General features: G+C 26.1%; 4 protein-coding genes across 5 annotated transcripts; 3 read left to right on the top strand and 1 right to left on the bottom strand.

Moving 5' to 3' along the window:
* Nucleotides 1-849: 849 nt before the first annotated feature.
* On the top strand, nt 850-3035 carry OCT59_008654 (uncharacterized protein; the record flags this gene model as incomplete). Its single annotated transcript, XM_066142660.1, has 5 exons — nt 850-1129; nt 1897-2030; nt 2109-2183; nt 2272-2636; nt 2684-3035. 5 exons carry the CDS (start codon nt 850-852, stop codon nt 3033-3035), a joined length of 1206 nt encoding a protein of 401 aa, XP_065999522.1.
* A 2791-nt stretch (nt 3036-5826) lies between these two features.
* Nucleotides 5827-6568, top strand: OCT59_008653 (uncharacterized protein; the record flags this gene model as incomplete). Its single annotated transcript, XM_066142659.1, has 2 exons — nt 5827-5856; nt 6062-6568. The coding sequence occupies 2 exons, from the start codon at nt 5827-5829 to the stop codon at nt 6566-6568; spliced, it is 537 nt and encodes a 178-aa protein (XP_065999521.1).
* Nucleotides 6569-11504: 4936 nt separating this feature from the next.
* OCT59_008652 (uncharacterized protein) lies at nt 11505-14603 on the bottom strand (the record flags this gene model as incomplete). The annotated part of the gene is made up of 8 exons (XM_066142658.1): nt 11505-11774; nt 12129-12365; nt 12442-12774; nt 12851-13062; nt 13183-13252; nt 13329-13715; nt 13797-14180; nt 14262-14603. 8 exons carry the CDS (start codon nt 14601-14603, stop codon nt 11505-11507), a joined length of 2235 nt encoding a protein of 744 aa, XP_065999520.1.
* Nucleotides 14604-19759: 5156 nt separating this feature from the next.
* Nucleotides 19760-20398, top strand: OCT59_008651 (uncharacterized protein; the record flags this gene model as incomplete). 2 transcript variants are annotated; one of them, XM_066142656.1, is made up of 1 exon in its annotated part: nt 19760-20398. In XM_066142656.1, the coding sequence occupies one exon, from the start codon at nt 19760-19762 to the stop codon at nt 20396-20398; it is 639 nt and encodes a 212-aa protein (XP_065999518.1). The 2 variants fall into 2 exon arrangements, with proteins under 2 accessions (XP_065999518.1, XP_065999519.1); XM_066142657.1 differs by having other exon boundaries at nt 20015-20398.
* Nucleotides 20399-21597: the final 1199 nt, after the last annotated feature.

Genomic DNA, 21597 nt, shown 5'->3' with positions numbered 1-21597 from the left:
TTGTGCCCCAAGTTGCGATCTGCCCCGATTTAAAATTGGGGCAGATCCATTTTGCCCGAAATTGAAATTTCAATTTTGGGCAATCCAACTTGAAATTTCGAAATGGGGTACAGACATTTTACTGCCCGAAATTTTGATTTTGGGTCATGTGACTTATATGATCATCAAAAATCATTGGCTTTCAATTTGTTTGTAAAACTGTTACGCAAAATTTTGTACACATGATTCCGATGTTATATTGATTATATTTGATTAATTTACACATATAGTATTATTATGTATATTCATTTTTATTATTGTTTATATTATTAATTTTCTGTATTTGTATTGTTTATATGTATACGATTTTTATTAAGATTCATTGTAGAATAATTAGCTCAATAGTAATTAACCGTTCAAATTTATCATTTGTGTTCTATTAAAATGTGGCTTACAATAAAACTGTCACCATTGTAATTACATAGATATATTATAATGAAACACTAACAATCTAGATAGATATATGATGTCAATAGGAAATCAATAGATTAGATTTCGCCCTTAATATCAGAAAAAGAGATGTCAGTTAGATAAAAATAGATATAAATATACCTTCTGCCAACTCACTGATAGAAGTAGTGTCAGAATAGTGAAAAAGTGTTCAGAAATCATAAGAGTATTAAGCATTAATTAGTTTTCCCTTGAATTCTTTTAAGTTATCACTTTTATTGTTTTGGTTATAAAACAATAATCCTACGTTTATTCAATAAAAGCATTATACTTCAGTTAACTCCAACTTGTCGTTTCTTTTGTTATCAATCCTTTTTTTCATGTCTCTCCACCCTAAATTTTATAAAAAAATTTTTTATCATGGAAACAGAAGAATTTTCTTTTATTAGTAAAGATACTTTTAATAAAATTATTGATAAATGTATACAAAACAGTAAATCTAAAACATCTGAAAAGCAATTTATAAATAGACACCTTTATGATGAAATAAAAACAGTTCTTTTAGATCATGTTTCTACATTACGGGATGCAGACTTTCGTTATTGGTGTAGAAAGAATTTCATTTTATTAAATACTGGAGGTGATTCTGTTGTATGTAAAAATAATAATAAAAGAACAAAAACAGCTTTAGATAAAGAAGGTAAATCTGCTGATTTTTTACCAATATTAGTCTTAGAAGAAATGTATAAAACAATTTGTTTGGAGCATGTACAAAATGTTCATTGTGGACAAAAAAAATTGTATAGAAAATTAAGAAGCAAATGGTATGGGGTGAAAAAGAAGATTATAGAGGAGTTTGTGAATCATTGTACCACGCAGAACTATGTCCAAATCCACCTTAGCAGCAAGGCCTATAGTTGCGAAAAGATTTCTTTCGAGAGTACAGGTAATTTTAATGTTTGATTTTTAGCTTCTGTTTGATTACTTTACCTTCTGTTTAATTTGCTATATTTTTTTATAATATTTAGATGGATTTAGTTGATTTACGTCAGTATTCTGACAATGATTTCAAATATATCTTACATGTAAGAGATCATTTTTCCCGTTATTCATGGGCAAAACCCTTAACTTCTAAGGAACCCGCAGCTATTGCAGGGATATTATATGAAATTTTTTGTCAATTTGGACCTCCAATTATTTTGCAAAGTGATAATGGCAAAGAATTTACTGCACAAATAATTAAAAATCTAGTAGACTTATGGCCTGGTTTAAAATTGGTAAATGGTAGACCTAGGCATCCACAATCACAAGGCTTAATAGAAAGAGCAAATTCTATTTTAGAAAAAAAAATTGGAATGTGGATGGAACAAAATAATTCAATAAATTGGACTTTGTGCTTAAATTATGTTATTTTTACTATGAATAATACTATATGCCGAGCTACCAATAAAACTCCATATGAAATAGTATTTGGTATGCATCCACACAGTGATATAGCATGGATGGAACATCTATTTAAAGAAGAAAATTGTATAGATGAAGAGCAATTATTAGAAAATATTAATGTAGAACAAGAAGATACTTCACTTGACTTTGAAGAAGTAAGTATAAATAAAAAAATCTTTAAATTTGTTTATAATAAAATAATTTTTTTTAAAAAATTACAATATATAACATAGGAAAATGACGAAAATGAAGATAATAATAGTAATTCTATTCATGATAAACATCAGAGTAAAAGTAGAAATACAAAGGTAGTTAACCGTAATATATTTATTTAATCACAATATTTTAAATCAAATTATTTCAATATATTAAAAATTTGTTTATAATTTTATGCAGTCATTGAATAAAAATTCTAAAAACAAAGGTAAACAAAAGCAAGTAACTTTTGCTGTTAACAATAATCAAAATAAAGAATCAGATTATAATCACTACAATAATGATCTTAACAAAGATTCCGATAATTTTAATGAAGATTCTGATGATCTTAATAAAGATACTGATGATTCTAATGAAGATTCTGATGATTTTAACAAAGATGCTAATAATTTTAATGAAAATTCTGATGATTCTAACAAAGATTCTGATGATTTTAATGAAGATCATGCTAATAATCTTAATGAAGATTCTGATGATTTTGATGAAAATTCTGAAGATTTTAACGATCTTAGAAGCAATTTAACAAAAATAAAAATATTAAGAAGGTAAACAAAAAAGTTATATTCTTGATTAAATTTTTAATTTATTTTAGTAAACTCTTTTTTGAATTTGTATTAATAAAGCAACCTAAACCTAAGCAAGTATCTAATGTTGATTCAAGTACATTATTTCAATTAAAACCTCCACAAATTAAAAATATCACTTGGGAAGAGATTAATGCATCATGGGAAGGCATGTTTGGATATAGTAATAAATTAAGATTAGGCGTAATTAAAAGAGACATCCTAGGATGTTTACGTGATTTAAAAGCAATGCGCGAAACAAATTCATTTGACAATATTTTATTAAATATTTGGGAAAAAAAATTCAACAAGTGGCTTGATGAACTAGATAATGAACAAAATGTGAGTTGTAATAATTTCTATTTTAATTATTATATTTAACTAGAGTAACTTGGTAATTGTTAGTGAGTTATAATCATTATACTGTCAGATTGACTCGAAAATTTTGGGTCGGGTCATCAAACGTTTTTATAATTAAATATAAAAAAAATTGATTTTTTTTTATTAAAAACGTCAGACTTGACATTTTTATGATTAAAAAATCATTTTTACGTTAGATTTGATTAAAAATCAAAAAAATTAATTTTTTTGGTTAAAAACGTAAGACTTGGCGTTTTTGTAATTAATAATCAAAAAAAAAATGATTTTATTAATTAAAAACGTCAGACTTGACGTTTTTGTAATTAAAAAATCAAAAACTGAATTTTTTTAGTTAAAAAACGTCAGACTTGACGTTTCTGTGGTTAAAATTAGAGTTCTGAACAGGTTGTCCAAATTCAGGTAACCTGACAGGTTGACCTGAATTTATCAGGTCAGGTTTAGCAATTTCGATTTGGCATCAGTTAAGGTTGTAACATCAGTAAAATCTGAATGACCTGTTGACCTGAAACTAACAATACTATTATTTTATAATAATATATTAAAAAAAACATTGGGAAAATGATTTTTCTATAAGATTATATTAGAAAAAAACATTTCGCAACTTTTTTTTTGATATTTTATTGAAAAATGTTGCGAAAACATTTTTTCTATAAGATTATATTAGAAAAAAACGTTTTTAAAATTATTTTTAAATTAAAACCTAATACTAAATTAGCTAAATTAGAATTAAGCAGTATTAAGAAAAATTCGCGAGTATTTTCCTTGATACTGCTTAATTTTTTAAATTAAACCCAATACTAAATTAGCTAAATTAGAATTAAGCAGTATTAAGAAAAATTCATGAGAATTTCCCTTAATACTGCCTAACTTTTTAGGTTAAAACCTAATACTAAATTAGCTAAATTATAATTTAAGCAGTATTAAGAAAAATTTGCGAGAATTCTCCTTGATACTGCTTAATTTTTTTAAATTAAAACCTAATACTAAATTAGCTAATTAGAATTAAGCTATTAGGTTGTAACATAGATTTTTTCGAATGTCATGATTTTATTGAAATGAACAAGTTCAAAATAAATCATATTTCATATACTTTACATTTTATAGTCCTAACTCTCCTTTAAACAGAACTCTTGTTTTATTCAAAAATATTGCGAAGACGTTTTTACTATAGAAAAAAACATTTTGCAATGTTTTTTTTTTGATATTTTATTGAAAAACGTTGCAAAATATTTTTTCCTAATATAATGATATAGAAAAAAACGTTTTCACAACGTTTTCCAATAAAATATCAAGAAAAATGTTGCGAAATGTTTTTTCCTAATATAATGTTATAGAAAAAATGTTTCGCAACATTTTTCTTGATATTTTATTGAAAACGTTGTGAAAACGTTATTTCTATATCATTATATTAGGAAAAAATGTTTGCAACATTTTTCTTGATATTTTATTGTGAAATCGATTTTTCTATAAGATTATATTAGAAAAAAACGGTTTGCAACATTTTTCTTGATATTTTATTGAAAAACGTTGCGAAAACGTTTTTCTATAACATTATATTAGGAAAAAATGTTTCACAACATTTTTTTTGATATTTTATTGAAAAACGTTGCGAAAACGTTTTTTCTATAACATTATATTAGGAAAAAATGTTTCACAACATTTTTTTTGATATTTTATTGAAAAACGTTGCGAAAACGTTTTTTCTATAACATTATATTAGGAAAAAATGTTTCGCAACATTTTTTTTGATATTTTATTGAAAAACGTTGCGAAAACGTTTTTTCTATAACATTATATTAGGAAAAAATGTTTTGCAACATTTTTTTTTTATATTTTATTGAAAAACGTTGCGAAAACATTTTTTATATAACATTATATTAGAAAAAAACATTGCGCAACGTTTTTTTTCAATAATTTAATAAAAATCATTTGGGTTAACCTGAAATTTTTTAGGTTTCAGGTCAGGTCAGGTCAAACAGATAATCTGATATAACCTGACCTGACCCATTCAGAACTCTATTAAAAATCAAAAAAAAAAATGATTTTTTTAATTAAAAAACGTCAGACTTGACGTTTTTGTAATTAAAAAATCAAAAAAAAAATGATTTTTTTAATTAAAAAAACGTCAGACTTGACGTTTTTGTAATTAAAAAATCAAAAAAAAAATGATTTTTTTAATTAAAAAAACGTCAGACTTGACGTTTTTGTAATTAAAAAATCAAAAAAAAATGATTTTTTTAATTAAAAAAACGTCAGACTTGACGTTTTTGTAATTAAAAAATCAAAAAATATTGGTTTTTTTAAATTAAAAACATCAGTATTGACATTTTTTGTTAAAAAAATAAATATGAAGAAAAAATGTTTTTGTGTTATTTTTTATTATAATTTTATATGAAAAAACGCCAAAATGTTTTTTTCTTAATAGTAATGCAAAAAAAAAAGTTTTTTGCATTTTTATTTAATTATATTATATGAAAAAATGCTGAAACGTTTTTTCTACAATTTTTTTTATTTTTTTGCAATATTTTATGAAATTTTAATGATCAACAAAAAAATGAAATTATGCAAATATTGAATGATGCAACAATTTAACAGGGACTTTTAGTGGCACAGGAAGAGTTTTTGTGAAAAGTTGGCATTAGAAGTTTTTTTCATTGTCATTGTCATTGACATTGACATTGACATTGACATTGACATTGTCACTGACATTGACATTGTCATTGACATAAAGTTATATAAGATTAATCTGAGAGTTTTTTACCAAAAAGGAAATTTTTTTATAAAAAGGGAAATGATTTTCAATTTCAAGGCAATTCAGCAGGTGTTTTAATAACAAATTGAGAAATGATTTCCATAGAAAATCTCGTGACAAAATTTATAATAAATTTAAAATAAATGATCAACAAATGATCAACAAAATCGTTACTAGTTTTATAAAAAACGCCCAATAATATCTTTTTATTGTTTTAATTATTTATTTTTATTTTTTAAAAAATATATTTATTAATTTATTTTTATTTTTTTAGTCTGAAACAATTGAAGCTTCAACATCTCATGATTATATACGTGAAGATGCAAAAATGAATAACAAAAAATATAGAGATGACATGAAAATATTAATGGAGAAAAAAGTTAAAAAGAAAGATCTATTTAAGGTTGGTGATATTGTTAATCTTAAAATTCCAAAAGCAGATAAAGGAAAATTAGGACGCAGTCATTTACCTTGTAAGATTTTACAAGTTAAATCTAATGGCTTTTACAATTTGGGATGTTTTGCGGGAACATTAAATGTAAACTATAAGGGAAATTGTTTGGAATCAACTGAATTAACTTCTATGGCTGAATTAACAAATATTCCAAACAAGGTAGTAACTGTTACAGAAGCAGTTAGATTACAAAGTAATATAAATTCAGTTAAATGCAAATGTCCTAATACAAATTGTAGTACTATGAAATGTGCATGTAAGAAATTAAATTTGTCTTGTAATATTAGATGTCATCCTGGTAAAACATGTCATAATCCTTCTTTATAATAATTAAAAATTTTATAAATCTACAATAATAAAGATCTAATTTTATAATTATAAATTGTTTATTTTGGAATTTTAAAAGTTTTCTATTGCAAAAATTTAAGATAAATTTTATAAAATATTAAGTATTAACATTAACAACTAAAATATAAAATAAAAGATTCAAATTTTAAATAATTAAATGATTAAAAAAAAATTAATTAAAAAATTGCGACAATATAAATAAATGTATAGAGTGAAATTAAGACCTTAAATAAGTATTATTTCTATTTTAATTTTATAGAAAAATAATAGTTAACTTAAAGTCTTACTACATTCGTTAATTTAAATTTGGGGCAAATATAGATACCAGGCCTATGGTGCCCCAAGTTAACTATTGCACAAATTTTAAATTGGAGCAAATATAGATATCGGGACTATGGTGCCCCAAGTTAACTATTGCCCAGATTTTAAATTGGGGCAAATATAGATATCGGGACTATGGTGCCCCAAGTTAACTATTGCCCAAATTTTAAATTGGGGCAAATATAGATATTGGGACTATGGTGCCCCAAGTTAACTATTGCCCAGATTTTAAATTGGGGCAAATTGAGATATCGGGACTATGGTGCCCCAAGTTAACTATTGCCCAGATTTTAAATTGGGGCAAATTGAGATATCGGGACTATGGTGCCACAAGTTAACTATTGCCCAAATTTTAAATTGGGGCAAATTGAGATATTGGGTCTGTGGTGCCCCACGTTAACTATTGCCCAAATTTTAAATTGGGGCAAATTGAGATATCGAGCCCGTGGTACTCCAAGTTGACTATCACCCCAATTTAAAATTTGGGCAATAGTTAACTTGGAGCACCACAGGCCCAATATCTCAATTTGTCCCAATTTAAAATTTGGGCAATAAAATTGTATTGCCCCTAGAGTTTGGAACCGGTTCTATTTTCGAAAACCGAATTTAAAACGGGTGCAACCGGTTCGATCCGTTTCAAACCGATTTCGCAAAACCCGATTGAAACCGAATAACCGAATCGTATATATTTGATAATTCTGGCCAGAATTAAATGTGATCGGCATAAATCTGGCCATGTTATAATTCTGGCTGAAATTACAACCCTTGTGTAACACAAAACGAAATTTTGTGGGACACAATTATCTATAATAAAATTTTGTGTAACATAACTTACCCGGTGGTTAAACTATTTAGCCGTGGTCACGTGATTTTAATTTCGTAATTCGGGCCAGCACTATAAAGTTTCAATATCAAACCGGGTTGGAAATCCGGTTGCACCCGTTTTAAACGCAAACCGGTTTCAGAATATGAATTCGGGTCAAACCGAATTGTCAAAAAATCGGTTGGAACCGAATTTTAAACCGGTTGGTGCAACCGGTTCCAAACTCTAATTGCCCCAATTTGAAATTTTAAGTTGGATCGCCCCAAATTGAAATTTAGATTTGGGGCAGATCATCAACTTGGGGCACAACATATATATATAACATTTTTTGTACAAAAATTGCGAGAAAGATTTTCCTATTGCTTTTTTATTAACTCAATTTATTATCATTGTATTTAAAAGTTCAATTAACTACATATATTTCCAGTTGCAAACTTTTCCTAATCCCGATGTAGTTGATTAAAATTATATAGAAAAATCAATCACGAGATTAATCTAGATTGTTTAGATAAAGTAAGCGCCAAATTATTAATTTTATCTGCGGTAACTTCGATGTTAATCTTTAAAAAAAAATAAGTACATAAAATAGAACAGAATACTGTATACAAATCTTAATATACAGTTCCTCGACCGATTCTGATTATCCTAATTAATAAGAGGTAGCAGTTGCGTAAAATGAAAAGCAAAGTAATGATAAATCAAGTGCAAGTAATCCCGTTGATAAGTATGCGATCTTCATTTATAAGAATAGACGTGCACAAACATTAATTGTAATGAAAATAAATTTTTTTAACCGAATTATTACAATATTAATAAATTATTGAAGTTGTTTATGTTACAATAGGTTTCACTGGTCCAATTTTTTGTTACTTTCTATTTACTCAAACACTCGAGAAAAATTGGAAATTGGCGCGAACATGGAAAGTTTTTTTGTCACTAAAATATTTTATACACTTTATAACCTTAATTTTGTTCGAAAAAAACTTGAATAAAATTGATATTATAGATTGAAAGAAATGAGAAAAATTGAGAAAAAAATACTTCTCCGCAAGTTAATGTAATTTCGTATTTTAATTGGCTTCCCTATAAAAAAAGAAAATTTGGAATTTGTCCTGAAAAGTATGGAAAATGTCCGGAAATTTTCCGTGCATCCGGAAAACATTCGGAAACGGTCATGTTTTGGAACATTTTCTGGACGCTTGATTCTGGACAAATTCTGGACAAATTCTGGAGTGTCAAGAAAATGTCTGGAATTTGTGTGTCCGGAAAGTGTTCCAAAACGTGACCGTTTCCAAATGTTTTCCGGACGCACAGAAAATTTCCGGACATTTTCCATACTTTTCAGGACAAATTCCGAATTTTCTTTTTTTATAGGGCTTCTATTGATCAAGGCTCTCTCATATCGCCATGAAAAAATTACCCATAATTATAACTGAAATCTTAGATTGTAACAAATTAATTTCCAATTACTAATATATATCTTGTTTGAATAAATACTTATTATCTCCCAAGCGAAGCAGTGCTGTTCACGATCGCAGAAGAATTACTATATAAATTCGGGAAAATAAATATAAAAATATTAAAATAAAATGTTGCGAATTAAAAACTGCAGACTGCATCATAATAGCACAAAAATCATGCGATAAACCTTAAATGCCAAGGATAAATGTATTTTTATTTTTTAAACAGTAAACTTACAGTATAATTGATAATAAACCGCTAAAATTTGAAACATCATTTATGTCTCCGATAAAAGTTAATTTAATAGAAACTGTGCATACCTTCACTATGGCCTTTTTCATGTTACTGGTAAGAACTTTCAAGTACAGTATTTCTGACTCACATACTCATTCCAGATTTCTCATTAAAGTAGGTCAAAAAATTGCCGCATTTTTGAATGAATACGAATGGAAAATGACTTTCATATAACAATACAAATTTCTAATTTAAATCAAATGTTATCCGAACATTATTATCAAAGTGTTGATTATTTACTAGTGCAATTCTGACAATTTCCAAGATTTACTACAAAATAAGTCATAACATTATAGGATAATAAAAATCTAATAAATGTTTTTTCATCTAATAATGATTTTTGTCCATTTTCATGCCAACTTGATATTAATACATGAATTAGGTACAGTACGTCTACACATTCAAATTGAAATAAGGTGAGCAATGGTTACAACCATTAATTATTCGCCAGTAGTATAAGAAACGTCTGGCTATATTTGTACCTGAAATTGAAGATAACAAACATTTATAGGAGTTGCTCAGATGGTGTCTGTAAAAATTCAGGTTATATCCAAAAATTTTCAAGAAAGTAATTACAAAAACTACATAAGATACGCGTTCCACAAAGTGCTTCCGATGAATGGCTAATGAAATAATTATATGTTATATGAATATCATCTTTGGTGTCGAACTTCTTCTAACATTAAGTGATACAATTTATTTGTTAGATGGAGTCAAAATAAGTATAATAATATAATAAAATTGATTTCAGAACTAAAGTTATCATATACAGTATTAATGATTTGTACATTGAGAAATCAATAGTATCAATTTTGAACAAAATCACAAAATCTAACGCAATAAAAACAAATTTTTGCCATTCTTTATATCAAATAGGATTTCTCGCCACTCGCTATTTTCACCTCAAATCATCATGATTGTGATTGGTATCCCAAATTTTGATGTAAATAATTTCCAACACAAAATTAACAATAGGACATAAAAGTTTTCTGACTTTTCTCCATTTCATAATTCTAAGTTTTTTGATTTAAAATTTTTATTATTTCTCATTTTAAGATCGTAGAATAATAGTTAATGAGTAAATGTGCATATTCAATTTGATTTATAATAGTATCCAAAGTTTAAAAAAATTGAAACCATAATCTTGATATATGTAGTAATAATTTATTAATACAAATTAATAAGGCGCGGCTAACTGATCATAGTTACGGCACAATGAAATCCAGCAACTTTTTCCCGACAACGATTTTGATTTTACTGTATATAAATAAATTAATGACTTTATGAAAAATTTTTCAATACACTTTCTTCTAAACTTTATAAGAGTGAATTTATTTACCGCACCCTGCGTTACAACGCATCCTTCCTTTTTTGTAAATTGTTTATGTCGATCTTTAGTTTATACACCGCACCCCCCCTTAAAATGGCAAATGATAAACATAAAAATATTGTAACGCAGGGTGCGGTAAATACATTATTTCACTTTATAAAATACTAAAAATTCCGCAGTAAAAAATTTTTTTACTTTATTTTTTATTTTTGTAAATACGGAAGAAAGAAGAATAATTGTGCAATTTGGCGAAAAGAAATATACATATAGTCCATCTTACCAAGCTATAGAAACTTTTACGTCAAAAACTTATTCAACTTTTTTAAAATATATAGATATATTATTCCCTGCTTTCTTTGATGGCAAAAACATAGAAGTACAACATAATACTTAATCTAACCAAATTCGAAGGTAAATATAATCCTGTTTGAACTACAAGATTTAGGGGACAGAGTTTGGTAAAAATAGGTTAGTTTACTATACCAGGAAATGCAATATTTTTTGATTTGCCCAATTACAAACTGATTTTATTTATTTAAAACAAGAATTTATATTTATCCTATCTATGCAGTGTTGGACAAAAAATTATTATTTTCATTACAAATGTTCTGTGAATAACTAACTATATTTAAAATATCAAATAAATAAATTTGTAAAATTAATCATGTGCTATGCTTATTTTGCATCTAATTTAGGTTATTAGTAATTGCACAATCTAAGCATTCAGAATTATCATCATTATATTTTGGGAGATTTTCTGTGAAAGGATTAAGTGATCGAGATGTATAAATAGCTTGAGGATGAGTAGTTATTTGTCTATCCCCTTTTAATGAAGAGAGATGTAACTTTCTATATTCCTCTGCTTTTTCAATTTCTAATTTGTTATTTGCAATCAATGAAAGTGAGTGATCTAATTCGTTGATATTAGGCCTATTTTCAGGATTCAAATCCCAACACTTGTTCATTAATTTAATATAAGTTATTGGCATTTCCAGCTCATTTATTTCAGGACTAATTCCATTACAAATATCTAATGCTAAATGATGATCATGTGCACGATTGCCAAAAGGTTGTCTTTCAGCTGCTACAAAATACATAATCATACCAAAGCTATAGATATCTGCTGCTTTAGTGTAAGGTTTTCCTCTTAATACTTCAGAGGCCACATAAGGCATAACTCCATAAATATTATTTTGATTGATATCATCAACTTTCCTACATAATCCCATATCTGAAATATATATTCTACTATTTTGTTTTGAAGAAAGATTGCCAAATAATATATTTCCTGTATGAAAATCTTGATGTACTATTTGTTTACGGTGAAGTTCTCTAAGTCCACTGGCAATATAACGTAATATTTGCATCTTATCTTTCCAATTAAAATATTTATAATTCTCATTTATATTTAACCAATTATTAAAACTTCCACCTTCTGCATAGTGAAGAACAATAATATAATTTTTTGTATTTGGATCTTGAGATATTCCATATATATTCATAATTTTACTATTACTAAGAGCCATTTTAGTTGAATATGCCTCAACCTATTAAATATTTATCATATAAATAAAGCGCAAGTATATTGAAAATAACTGAAATTTATGAAATAGTATTTCATACCTCATTTAGTAATTCATTAGCAGGATGTTGTGAATTGTCCAAACATTTTAAAGCAACTTTGAAATTCTTCCATATTGCTGAATATACTGTAGAAAAACCACCTTTACCTATTTCCTTAATTTCATTAAACTGATTATATGGTATCCATTCAAATATTGCATCAGGAAAACTACTAATTTTATCCCGTCTTGCATGAATGAAATTATCAATTTTTACATTTCCACTAGTCCAAGTAAGATACTTTTGAACTAAAATATAATCACTTGTATATGGATTTTGAGATACTCCATACAATATATGAAAATTATAATTTTTTGTTGAATATTTTTTAGCCTAAAATCATAAACAGAAAATGAACATAATATTAAAAATGTAATAATAAAATTATAGTATTTATAAATATTTATACCTCATTTATTAGAGAATCAACAGGATTTTGCAAGTTATGCAAACATTTTAAAGTAACTTCTTTATTTGAATCTCTTGTATAATTTGAACCCCATCTATTTTTCTTGTAGTGTAATGGGCCATTACTCCATTCCGCTGAATATACAGTTACAGAACTATTTTTGCCTGTTTCTTTAATTTCATTAAACTGATTGTATGGTATCCATTCAAATACTATATCATTATAAGAATTAATATCTAATTGTCTTTCTTGAATGAAATCATCAATTTTTTTATTTCCAATCATCCAATTTACTAAGTTTATAGAATTATTTTGAACTAAAATATAATCACTTGTATATGGATTTTGAGATACTCCATACAATATATGAAAATTATAATTTTTTGTTGAATATTTTTTAGCCTAAAATCATAAACAGAAAATGAACATAATATTAAAAATGTAATAATAAAATTATAGTATTTATAAATATTTATACCTCATTTATTAGAGAATCAACAGGATTTTGCAAGTTATGCAAACATTTTAAAGTAACTTCTTTATTTGAATCTCTTGTATAATTTGAACCCCATCTATTTTTCTTGTAGTGTAATGGGCCATTACTCCATTCCGCTGAATATACAGTTACAGAACTATTTTTGCCTGTTTCTTTAATTTCATTAAACTGATTGTATGGTATCCATTCAAATACTACATCATCATATGAATTAACATTTAACTGCCTTTCTTGAATGAAATTATCAATGTTTTCATTTCTATTCAGGATAAGATAATTTTGAACTAAAATATAGTCATTTGAATCTGGATTTTGAGATATTCCATACAATATAAGAAACTTGCTATTTTTGATTGAATATTTTTTCGCCTAAAACCATAAACAGAAAATTAATATTATAATATTAAAAAATGTAATAATAAATGTAAAAGTATTTATGGAAATTTATACCTCATCTATTAGAAAATCAACAGGATTTTGCAAGTTATGCAAACATTTTAAAGCAACCTCTTTATTTGAATCTCTTGTATAATATGAACTCCACTCATCTTTCTTGTGTAATGAGCCATTCCTCCATATTGCTGAATATACAGTTATAGAACCATTTTTGCCTGTTTCTTTAATTTCATTAAACTGATTGTATGGTATCCATTCAAATACTACATCATCATAGAAATTAATATTTAACTGCCTTTCTTGAATGAAATTATCAATGTTTTCATTTCTACTCAGGATAAGATAATTTTGAACTAAAATATAGTCATTTGTATCTGGATTTTGAGATATTCCATACAATAGTAGAAACTTGTTATTTTTGGTTGAATATTTTTTCGCCTAAAACCATAAACAGAAAATTAATATTATAATATTAAAAAATGTAATAATAAATGTAAAAGTATTTATAGAAATTTATACCTCATCTATTAGAAAATCAACAGGATTTTGCAAGTTATGCAAACATTTTAAAGCAACCTCTTTATTTGAATCTCTTGTATAATATGAACTACACTCATCTTTCTTGTGTAATGGGCCATTCCTCCATATTGCTGAATATACAGTTATAGAACCATTTTTGCCTGTTTCTTTAATTTTGTTAAACTGATTGTATGGTATCCATTCAAATACTACATCATCATGGGAATTAATATTTGATTGTCTTTCTAGAATAAAATCATCGACTTTTTTATTTCCACTTAACCAATCTGGAATTTTGCTTTTTATATATTCTGAATGTATATCTTTATTTTGGGAAAACATTTTTTCAAAAGTCTTTTCGAATGGAAATTTGTTTATAACTATAATGATTGATGTGCTACAATTCATGCATAATAATGCATTTGAATATGAATGTAACAGTTGTAACACTATGGTTTAACAAATTATTTTATGAGGGGCGTAGGTTTCATGCATAACAATACGTCTGTGAAATCATTTTGTTAAGCTGCCCCTTCCACAATTTAAATAATAAAAGCTACAAAAACACATTGACATTCATTGTAATATTTTCAAAGGTAATACAAATGGTAAAGCTGTGCAATATTAATAAAATGTATGCGATTTTTTGTAGGGCATATGAATTGGGCAACTACTACGATTTAGTATATTTTGTAAACAAACACAGAATTTATTTATTATTTAGGATTATTTTCAGGTGATGTTAAAATTAATAGAGTAAAATCTGAGAAAAATAATATTTTAGAAGTTTTAAGCTATCTGATATAATTAATCAATGTATTTGACGTTATATACTTCGAGATTATACAATATGAGAAGTTTTTTTTTTTCTCTTAACGTATTCTGCTGTTGTTTCTTATTAAGAAGCGTTTAATTGTTTCTTGTTTTAAAAAAATAAAATTAAAACGTTAATTAAAAAAAACAAATATGACGATCCAAAATAAAAAATGCGACACATAATCTTATAATCTATTTGAAAATATTTCTTTGTACATCTATAACATATTATAACAAACCAGGAAATATTTTGAATGGGATTCTATTGTATTGATACTACATAGGTGTAACATACTGTATATTAGTCATGTGATTAAGTTGAAACAATTTTATTTGATTATACTTATGATGTGTAATAACTAGGATGGCAACGGTCACGGTCATTAACCGGTTATGACCGGTCATGACCGTGACCGATATCGGTCGGTCAAAGACCTCTGACTGACCGTTTGACCGACCGTTTAACCGATCCTGAAAATGTTTGTGAAATGTAATTTAATAAAAAAATGTTTCGCAAACGTTTTTTTAATTATTTTAATAGAAAACGTTGCGAAAACGTTTTTTATTAAGTATTTCAAACGTTTTTTTATTAAATTACGTTTCGCAAACATTTTCAGGATCGGTTAAACGGTCGGTTAACCAGTCGGTCAGACCGGTCGGTCAAACGGTCAGTCAGTCGGTCAAAGGTTCTTAACCGGTTATGACCGACCGATGACCGACCATGACCGACCGTTGCCATCCCTAGTAATAACAATAAATAGAATTGAAAAGCTAATAAAAATTCTTGATCATAAATAATTCGTATTTATGCTAAATGTTGGTTGGTTTCATAATTTGGTTCCACAATTTGGTTTCACAATTTAGTTTCGCAATTTTGATTGGTTCGCAATCTTGGTTTCACAATTTTGGTTTGTTTCACGATTTGGTTTGTTCCACAATTTTTACAAAATTAAGCGGTGCATAAATTTCAACAAAAAAAGATTCGTTCAAAATTATTGCACCCCAGCCAAATGATCGACATAGTTTATAAGCTGGAGTTTTGTGCAACAGATCCTAGCTTATAAACTACCCATGGGCATATACATCCCACGGGCTCTGATTGGTCTAAAAGTAAGGATATTATTGTCCATAATAACGGACCATACTGGACCTCACCATCATGGACATTATCATTCTCATATTGAGGATGATAGACCATGTTAGTCCTCATTATGGAGGACATTATTGTCCTCACTTTGTAGGACCATGGTGGTCCTCACCATGGAGGACATTATTGTCCGCGCATTATTGGAGGACCATGATGGTCCTCACCATAGAGACATTATTGTCCACGCATTATTGGAGGACCATGATGGCATTATTGTCCTCACATTACGGACCATGATGGTCTTCACCATGGGAGGACATTATTGTTCTCACATTACATTATTGATTGTTCTCACATTATTAAAGGACTATGATGGTCCTATAAAGAACATTTGTTTTCATATTAAAAAATTATTTAATAATAAAAAATAATAAACATTTAAATTTAAAAAATTATATATTGGCATAAAGTTATAATCATACAAAATACCTGAATTTATCACTAGTAATTATTAATACCATTAATTTTAAAAAAATCCATTTAAATTAATTTTTTTTTATTTTGTTTCTATCATATATTTCGTTTCTTACTAACTACATTTTTTTTACTTTATGGTTTATTTTTTACTCGGTTTCCTATCATTATCTTTTGCTACCCAACCTCCTATCATGATCATTTTTTTATTTTTTATCTCTCATCATTTTTCACCTCCTATTACTTCTTATTATTCCATTCTTTTCGTCTCCCATTATTTTCTATTACATCATTTCATTTTCCATTATTTCTTTTTCTCTCCTGTTTACTTCCCATCATTTCTTTTTGTTTCTCATCACTCCTTTTCGTCTCCCATTCACTCCTCTTCATCTTCCTATTACTCCTCTTCGTCTCCCATTACTCCTCTTCACCTTCTCATTATTCCTTTTCATCTTCCCTTCACTCCTTCTCGTCTCCCATCACTCCTCTTCATCTTCCCATCACTTCTTTTTGTCTCCCACCACTCCTTTTCGTCCCCCTTCACTTCTCTTTACCTTCTCATTACTCCTCTTCATCTTCCCATCACTCCTTTTCGTCTCCAATCACTCCTCTTCATCTTCCATCATGTCCTATTTCTCCTTTTTGCTTCCTAACACTTCTCATTACTCTTTTTTACTCCCTTTTATCTTCTATTACTTCTCATTACTCCATTGTTATTTCATTTTTTATTAGCATATTTTTTCTTGATCATTGTAATTATCTTTTCTTTTATTTGTATCACTTCATTAAAAAATAAATACAGTGATTTTTTTCTTTAAAATCGTAAATGTGTGATTTAAAATTTAATATTTACAAATAAAATTTTATTAGATAAGATTATTTTGAGTAAATATGCTTGCAAAAAAAATTTTTTTAAAATAGATGTTTGCGATAAAATTTTTAAGTTTAGCCGATCCAAAAATTAGCTAAGTTTGAAAAAATCAGATCAATAAATTTATTCTTTATATATTGTATATCATGTGACATTTAAAAAAATCCAGGCCAGGCAACGATTAGCAATTCCCAATTATATTTACAACAATGTAGTTATTTATATTAAAGATTTGACGTTTAAGTGTAGAATGAAATTCGTATTAATTAAGGAATTGTGAAACAATAATTATCAATAAAAATTGATTAACTTTTTAGAAGTATTTTCGAAAAAATTTTAATATTGCGAAAATACTACAAATATTATTATTAATTAATTATAAATTTTATAATTATTTCTTATTATTTTATAAAAAAATTTATGTAAAAAAAAAACAAAAAAAAGTATTTTTATTAGAAAAAATGATAACGTTTATCAAATAATTGTTATAATCGAAAAAAGTCAAAAAGTATTTTAAAAAAAATCAAATAACAAAAAAAAGTGTTATAAAAAAAATCAAATAACAAAAAAAAAGTCATAACAGGAAAAAAATTTATATAAAAAAAATTACGTAAAAAAAAATGTGTTTAGTCTATAAAAAAAAAATACCTCAGAGAATAAAATTAATAATCAACAAATGATCTATCTAATTTCGGGATGATCTGCAATTCGGAATTCATACCTTGAACTTACCGATATTAACCTAAATAATCTAGAAAATAAAGAACAAAAAAAAACTTACGCTAACATGGAATAGATTAGGCGCAAGCAGAAAATATATTACACAATTCAAAACTATTTATACATGCTAGTCTAAACGGTATGATTTTTTTATGTATTTTTTTAGTTATATAGTTAACCCTCATATCAAATAATTCGATAGATTTTTTTGTGCCAAAATGATGATCATATCCTGGAATCCATTAGATCGTTGACAATCATATCTTAAAATGAAAAATTATGAAAAATTGTGAAAAATTGTGCGTTTTTATGGATTAGTTAGTGCATTTTTATGGATTAGATTTTGCATTTGATCTAACCATAAGTCCAAATTTGGATGAAAAAGTCTCAGATAATTTTATATATATGTTAGTATAGCGAAGCTAACGTTTAACCCCTGAATATGATGTTCTTGTAGGAATTGATCAAGGGGAAGTAATTTCTCCTCTTTTGTGGTGTATATACTATGACCCTCTTCTATGCGAATTAAATAAACATCACTTGGGATACAAATTATCAACAAAAAAGATTGTAAATATTTATGAGAATATCGAAAAGGAACATAAGCTATATATTTCTAATTTAGCCTACATGGATGATACTAATATAATATCAGGAAACAAACATGAATTGGAATTACTTTTATCTATTGCAGATGAATTTTATACATTAAATGATATACAGATTAATAAGGATAAAAGTGAATTACTTTTACGATCAAAGAATTATGATTTTGAAAAAAAAGAAAAAATTAATATTAATTTTGGAGATAAAAAAATTAGTATATTTCCAGTTCCAAAAGAAAACTCAATTAGGATTTTAGGAGTATGGTTCAATGCTTATGATGATAGAAAATTTGTATTAAATCAATGCAAAAATGATATTCTTAATTTAATTACAAATACTTTAAGAAGGAAAGTTATTACAGATAAACAAACTGCTTACATTTTTAACTCAATAATACTTTCTAGAATAGAGTATAGATCTCAAGTAACGATTTTTACAGAAAAAGAATGTAATCAAATGATGGTACCGTATAGAAGAATGTTTAAAAATAAACTTAAATTTGCATCAACAGCGCCTAATTCAATAGTAGAGAATAATCTAATATATAATATACGCTCTATCTGGGCCAATCAGATTCAAGCAAAGATAAATAATTTCTTTATACAAATAAATGACAGAGGTTTATTAGGTGATATTATGAGAATTAGAATAATAGATATTCAAAATAAGTTATGGTTAGATAAAAGTCCTTTAGTAGACATGCCATATCAAAAAAAAGAGATTAATGTATTTTTACCAAAATTTAAAAATAATTTTATTATAAATAATATTTTTTTAATGAAGGAAAATAATGTTTCAATAGAATTAGATAAATTGGATATTTCCAATTTGAATAAAATAATAGGTGGGCATGAATTAATTATAAATATAATTACACCAAAAGTTTATATAAAATATTTGAAACAATTAAGAAAATATAAATTAATGTTTCTAGATCAACTAACTACATTAAAAGGAGATTATTTTTTAACTTTTTGGCAATTTAAACAACGACGTTTTGTTGGAAATTTAAGATCAAGTAATATTACCCCAAAAATTTTTTCAATATTAAATGATATTACAATAGAAGATAAATATACGAATTTATTGAAACCACGTTATCGATATAGTAATGTAATTAATAATTTAAAAGGTTACGAATTAATTTTGCCAAATGAATGTAAGAAAAAACAATTTATAATGTTTTGGAATAATGGATTACAAATAGGAAGAATTTTTGATGAAGAAAAAAAGGGAGAAGAATACATCATTAGACATTATATTGTCACAAGTGATAAACAAAGTATTTATATGGAAGTTCAAACTTGTTCTGGTTGTAATTTTGCAAATGATACTCGTGAATCAAAAAAATGTTTATTAAAGCTTAAAACATCTAATATGTTTTTAGTAGGAGAAAAAACAAAAAATTTTACAGATAAATTTGAAAAAAATAAAACATTAGTTCTACCAATACGTAGATATTTTTCAGATAATGGAAATAAATCAACATTTAAATTTAAATCCACAATATTATCAAGTTATGGACTCAAGGTTTATAATGAATTTTCAGAATCAAAATGTTAATATAATTGATAAATATATAGATCTATCTTTAAATAAATCAGATTTATTATATTCTCAAAGATTAATACTATCGTTAAATGTTAAACAATTTTTAACTTATATAGATGGATCAGCAAAAAACATAGGCACAGATAAAGCTGAATCAATTTTTGGTTTTAGTACATTTGATTTGAATTCGACATTTATATTAGAATTTTTTTCAAGTTATAATAATTATATATCAGTAACAAAAGCATCAATTTTAGCATTATTATGTTCTATAATTATATTACCAGAAAATAGTAGAATAACTATTTTTACAAAAGATAAATCGTTAATAGAAACATATAATAATTATAGAATTAATAATTTTTTTTCATTAACGAGTCGACAAATTTTTAAATTAAAACACCATAATTATATGTGGATTATAATTTTTGAAATTATTAAAACATTATCATTAGATGTTAATATTTTACTTGTTCAGGAAAATGATCTTAATTTTTCAATATTTAATCAACATTTGAAAGATAAATATAATTACATACAACATTTAGGAATTAATATTAAAACAACGTCATTATCATTAATTAAATTTTTTCCTAAATGGAATGGTGTACCAATAGAATTAAGTTTAAGAAAATTTTTAAAAATATATACAAATATTTTTAATCTGGAACAATTTTTAAATCTTAATCGAAATTATAAATATCGAAAACTACAAGTAGATTGGGAAATTACATTTTATCTACTACAAGGAGACCAAGGTACTATGCATACAGATTTTTATGAATCTAAGTTAAAGCGAAAAAAGATTCAATTTCTTATTGAAGAAATACCTACAATAGAACATATTAAAAAATCATGTTTTTCAATTTTTAAAGATCGTTTTTGTCCAATATGTAATATAGAAAAAGAAGAATTTAATCATGTTTGGACATGTAACCAAAGATCAGAAGACAATTTTATATTAATTCAACAGATAAAACAAATTTTAATTGATAGTATTAATGATCATATAGAAAATCAAGCATTATATGTAGAAGATATTGATTTGCCAGATTTACCTTATATTTGGGATAATTCAATTAGAGAAGATTTTTTTACAAGTATTGATATAATAAAAGGAATAATTCCTTTAAGTTTATGTAAATTTATTAATGGAAAATTAAAAAATTATAAAAAAACAAAGGAATTTCTGGAAAATTTCTTTCAATTTA

This window comes from Rhizophagus irregularis, chromosome 16 (assembly GCF_026210795.1).
Source record: "Rhizophagus irregularis chromosome 16, complete sequence".
In the NCBI taxonomy this organism is placed as follows: Eukaryota; Fungi; Glomeromycota; class Glomeromycetes; order Glomerales; family Glomeraceae; genus Rhizophagus; species Rhizophagus irregularis.
This window is presented reverse-complemented; position numbering and strand designations above follow the sequence as displayed.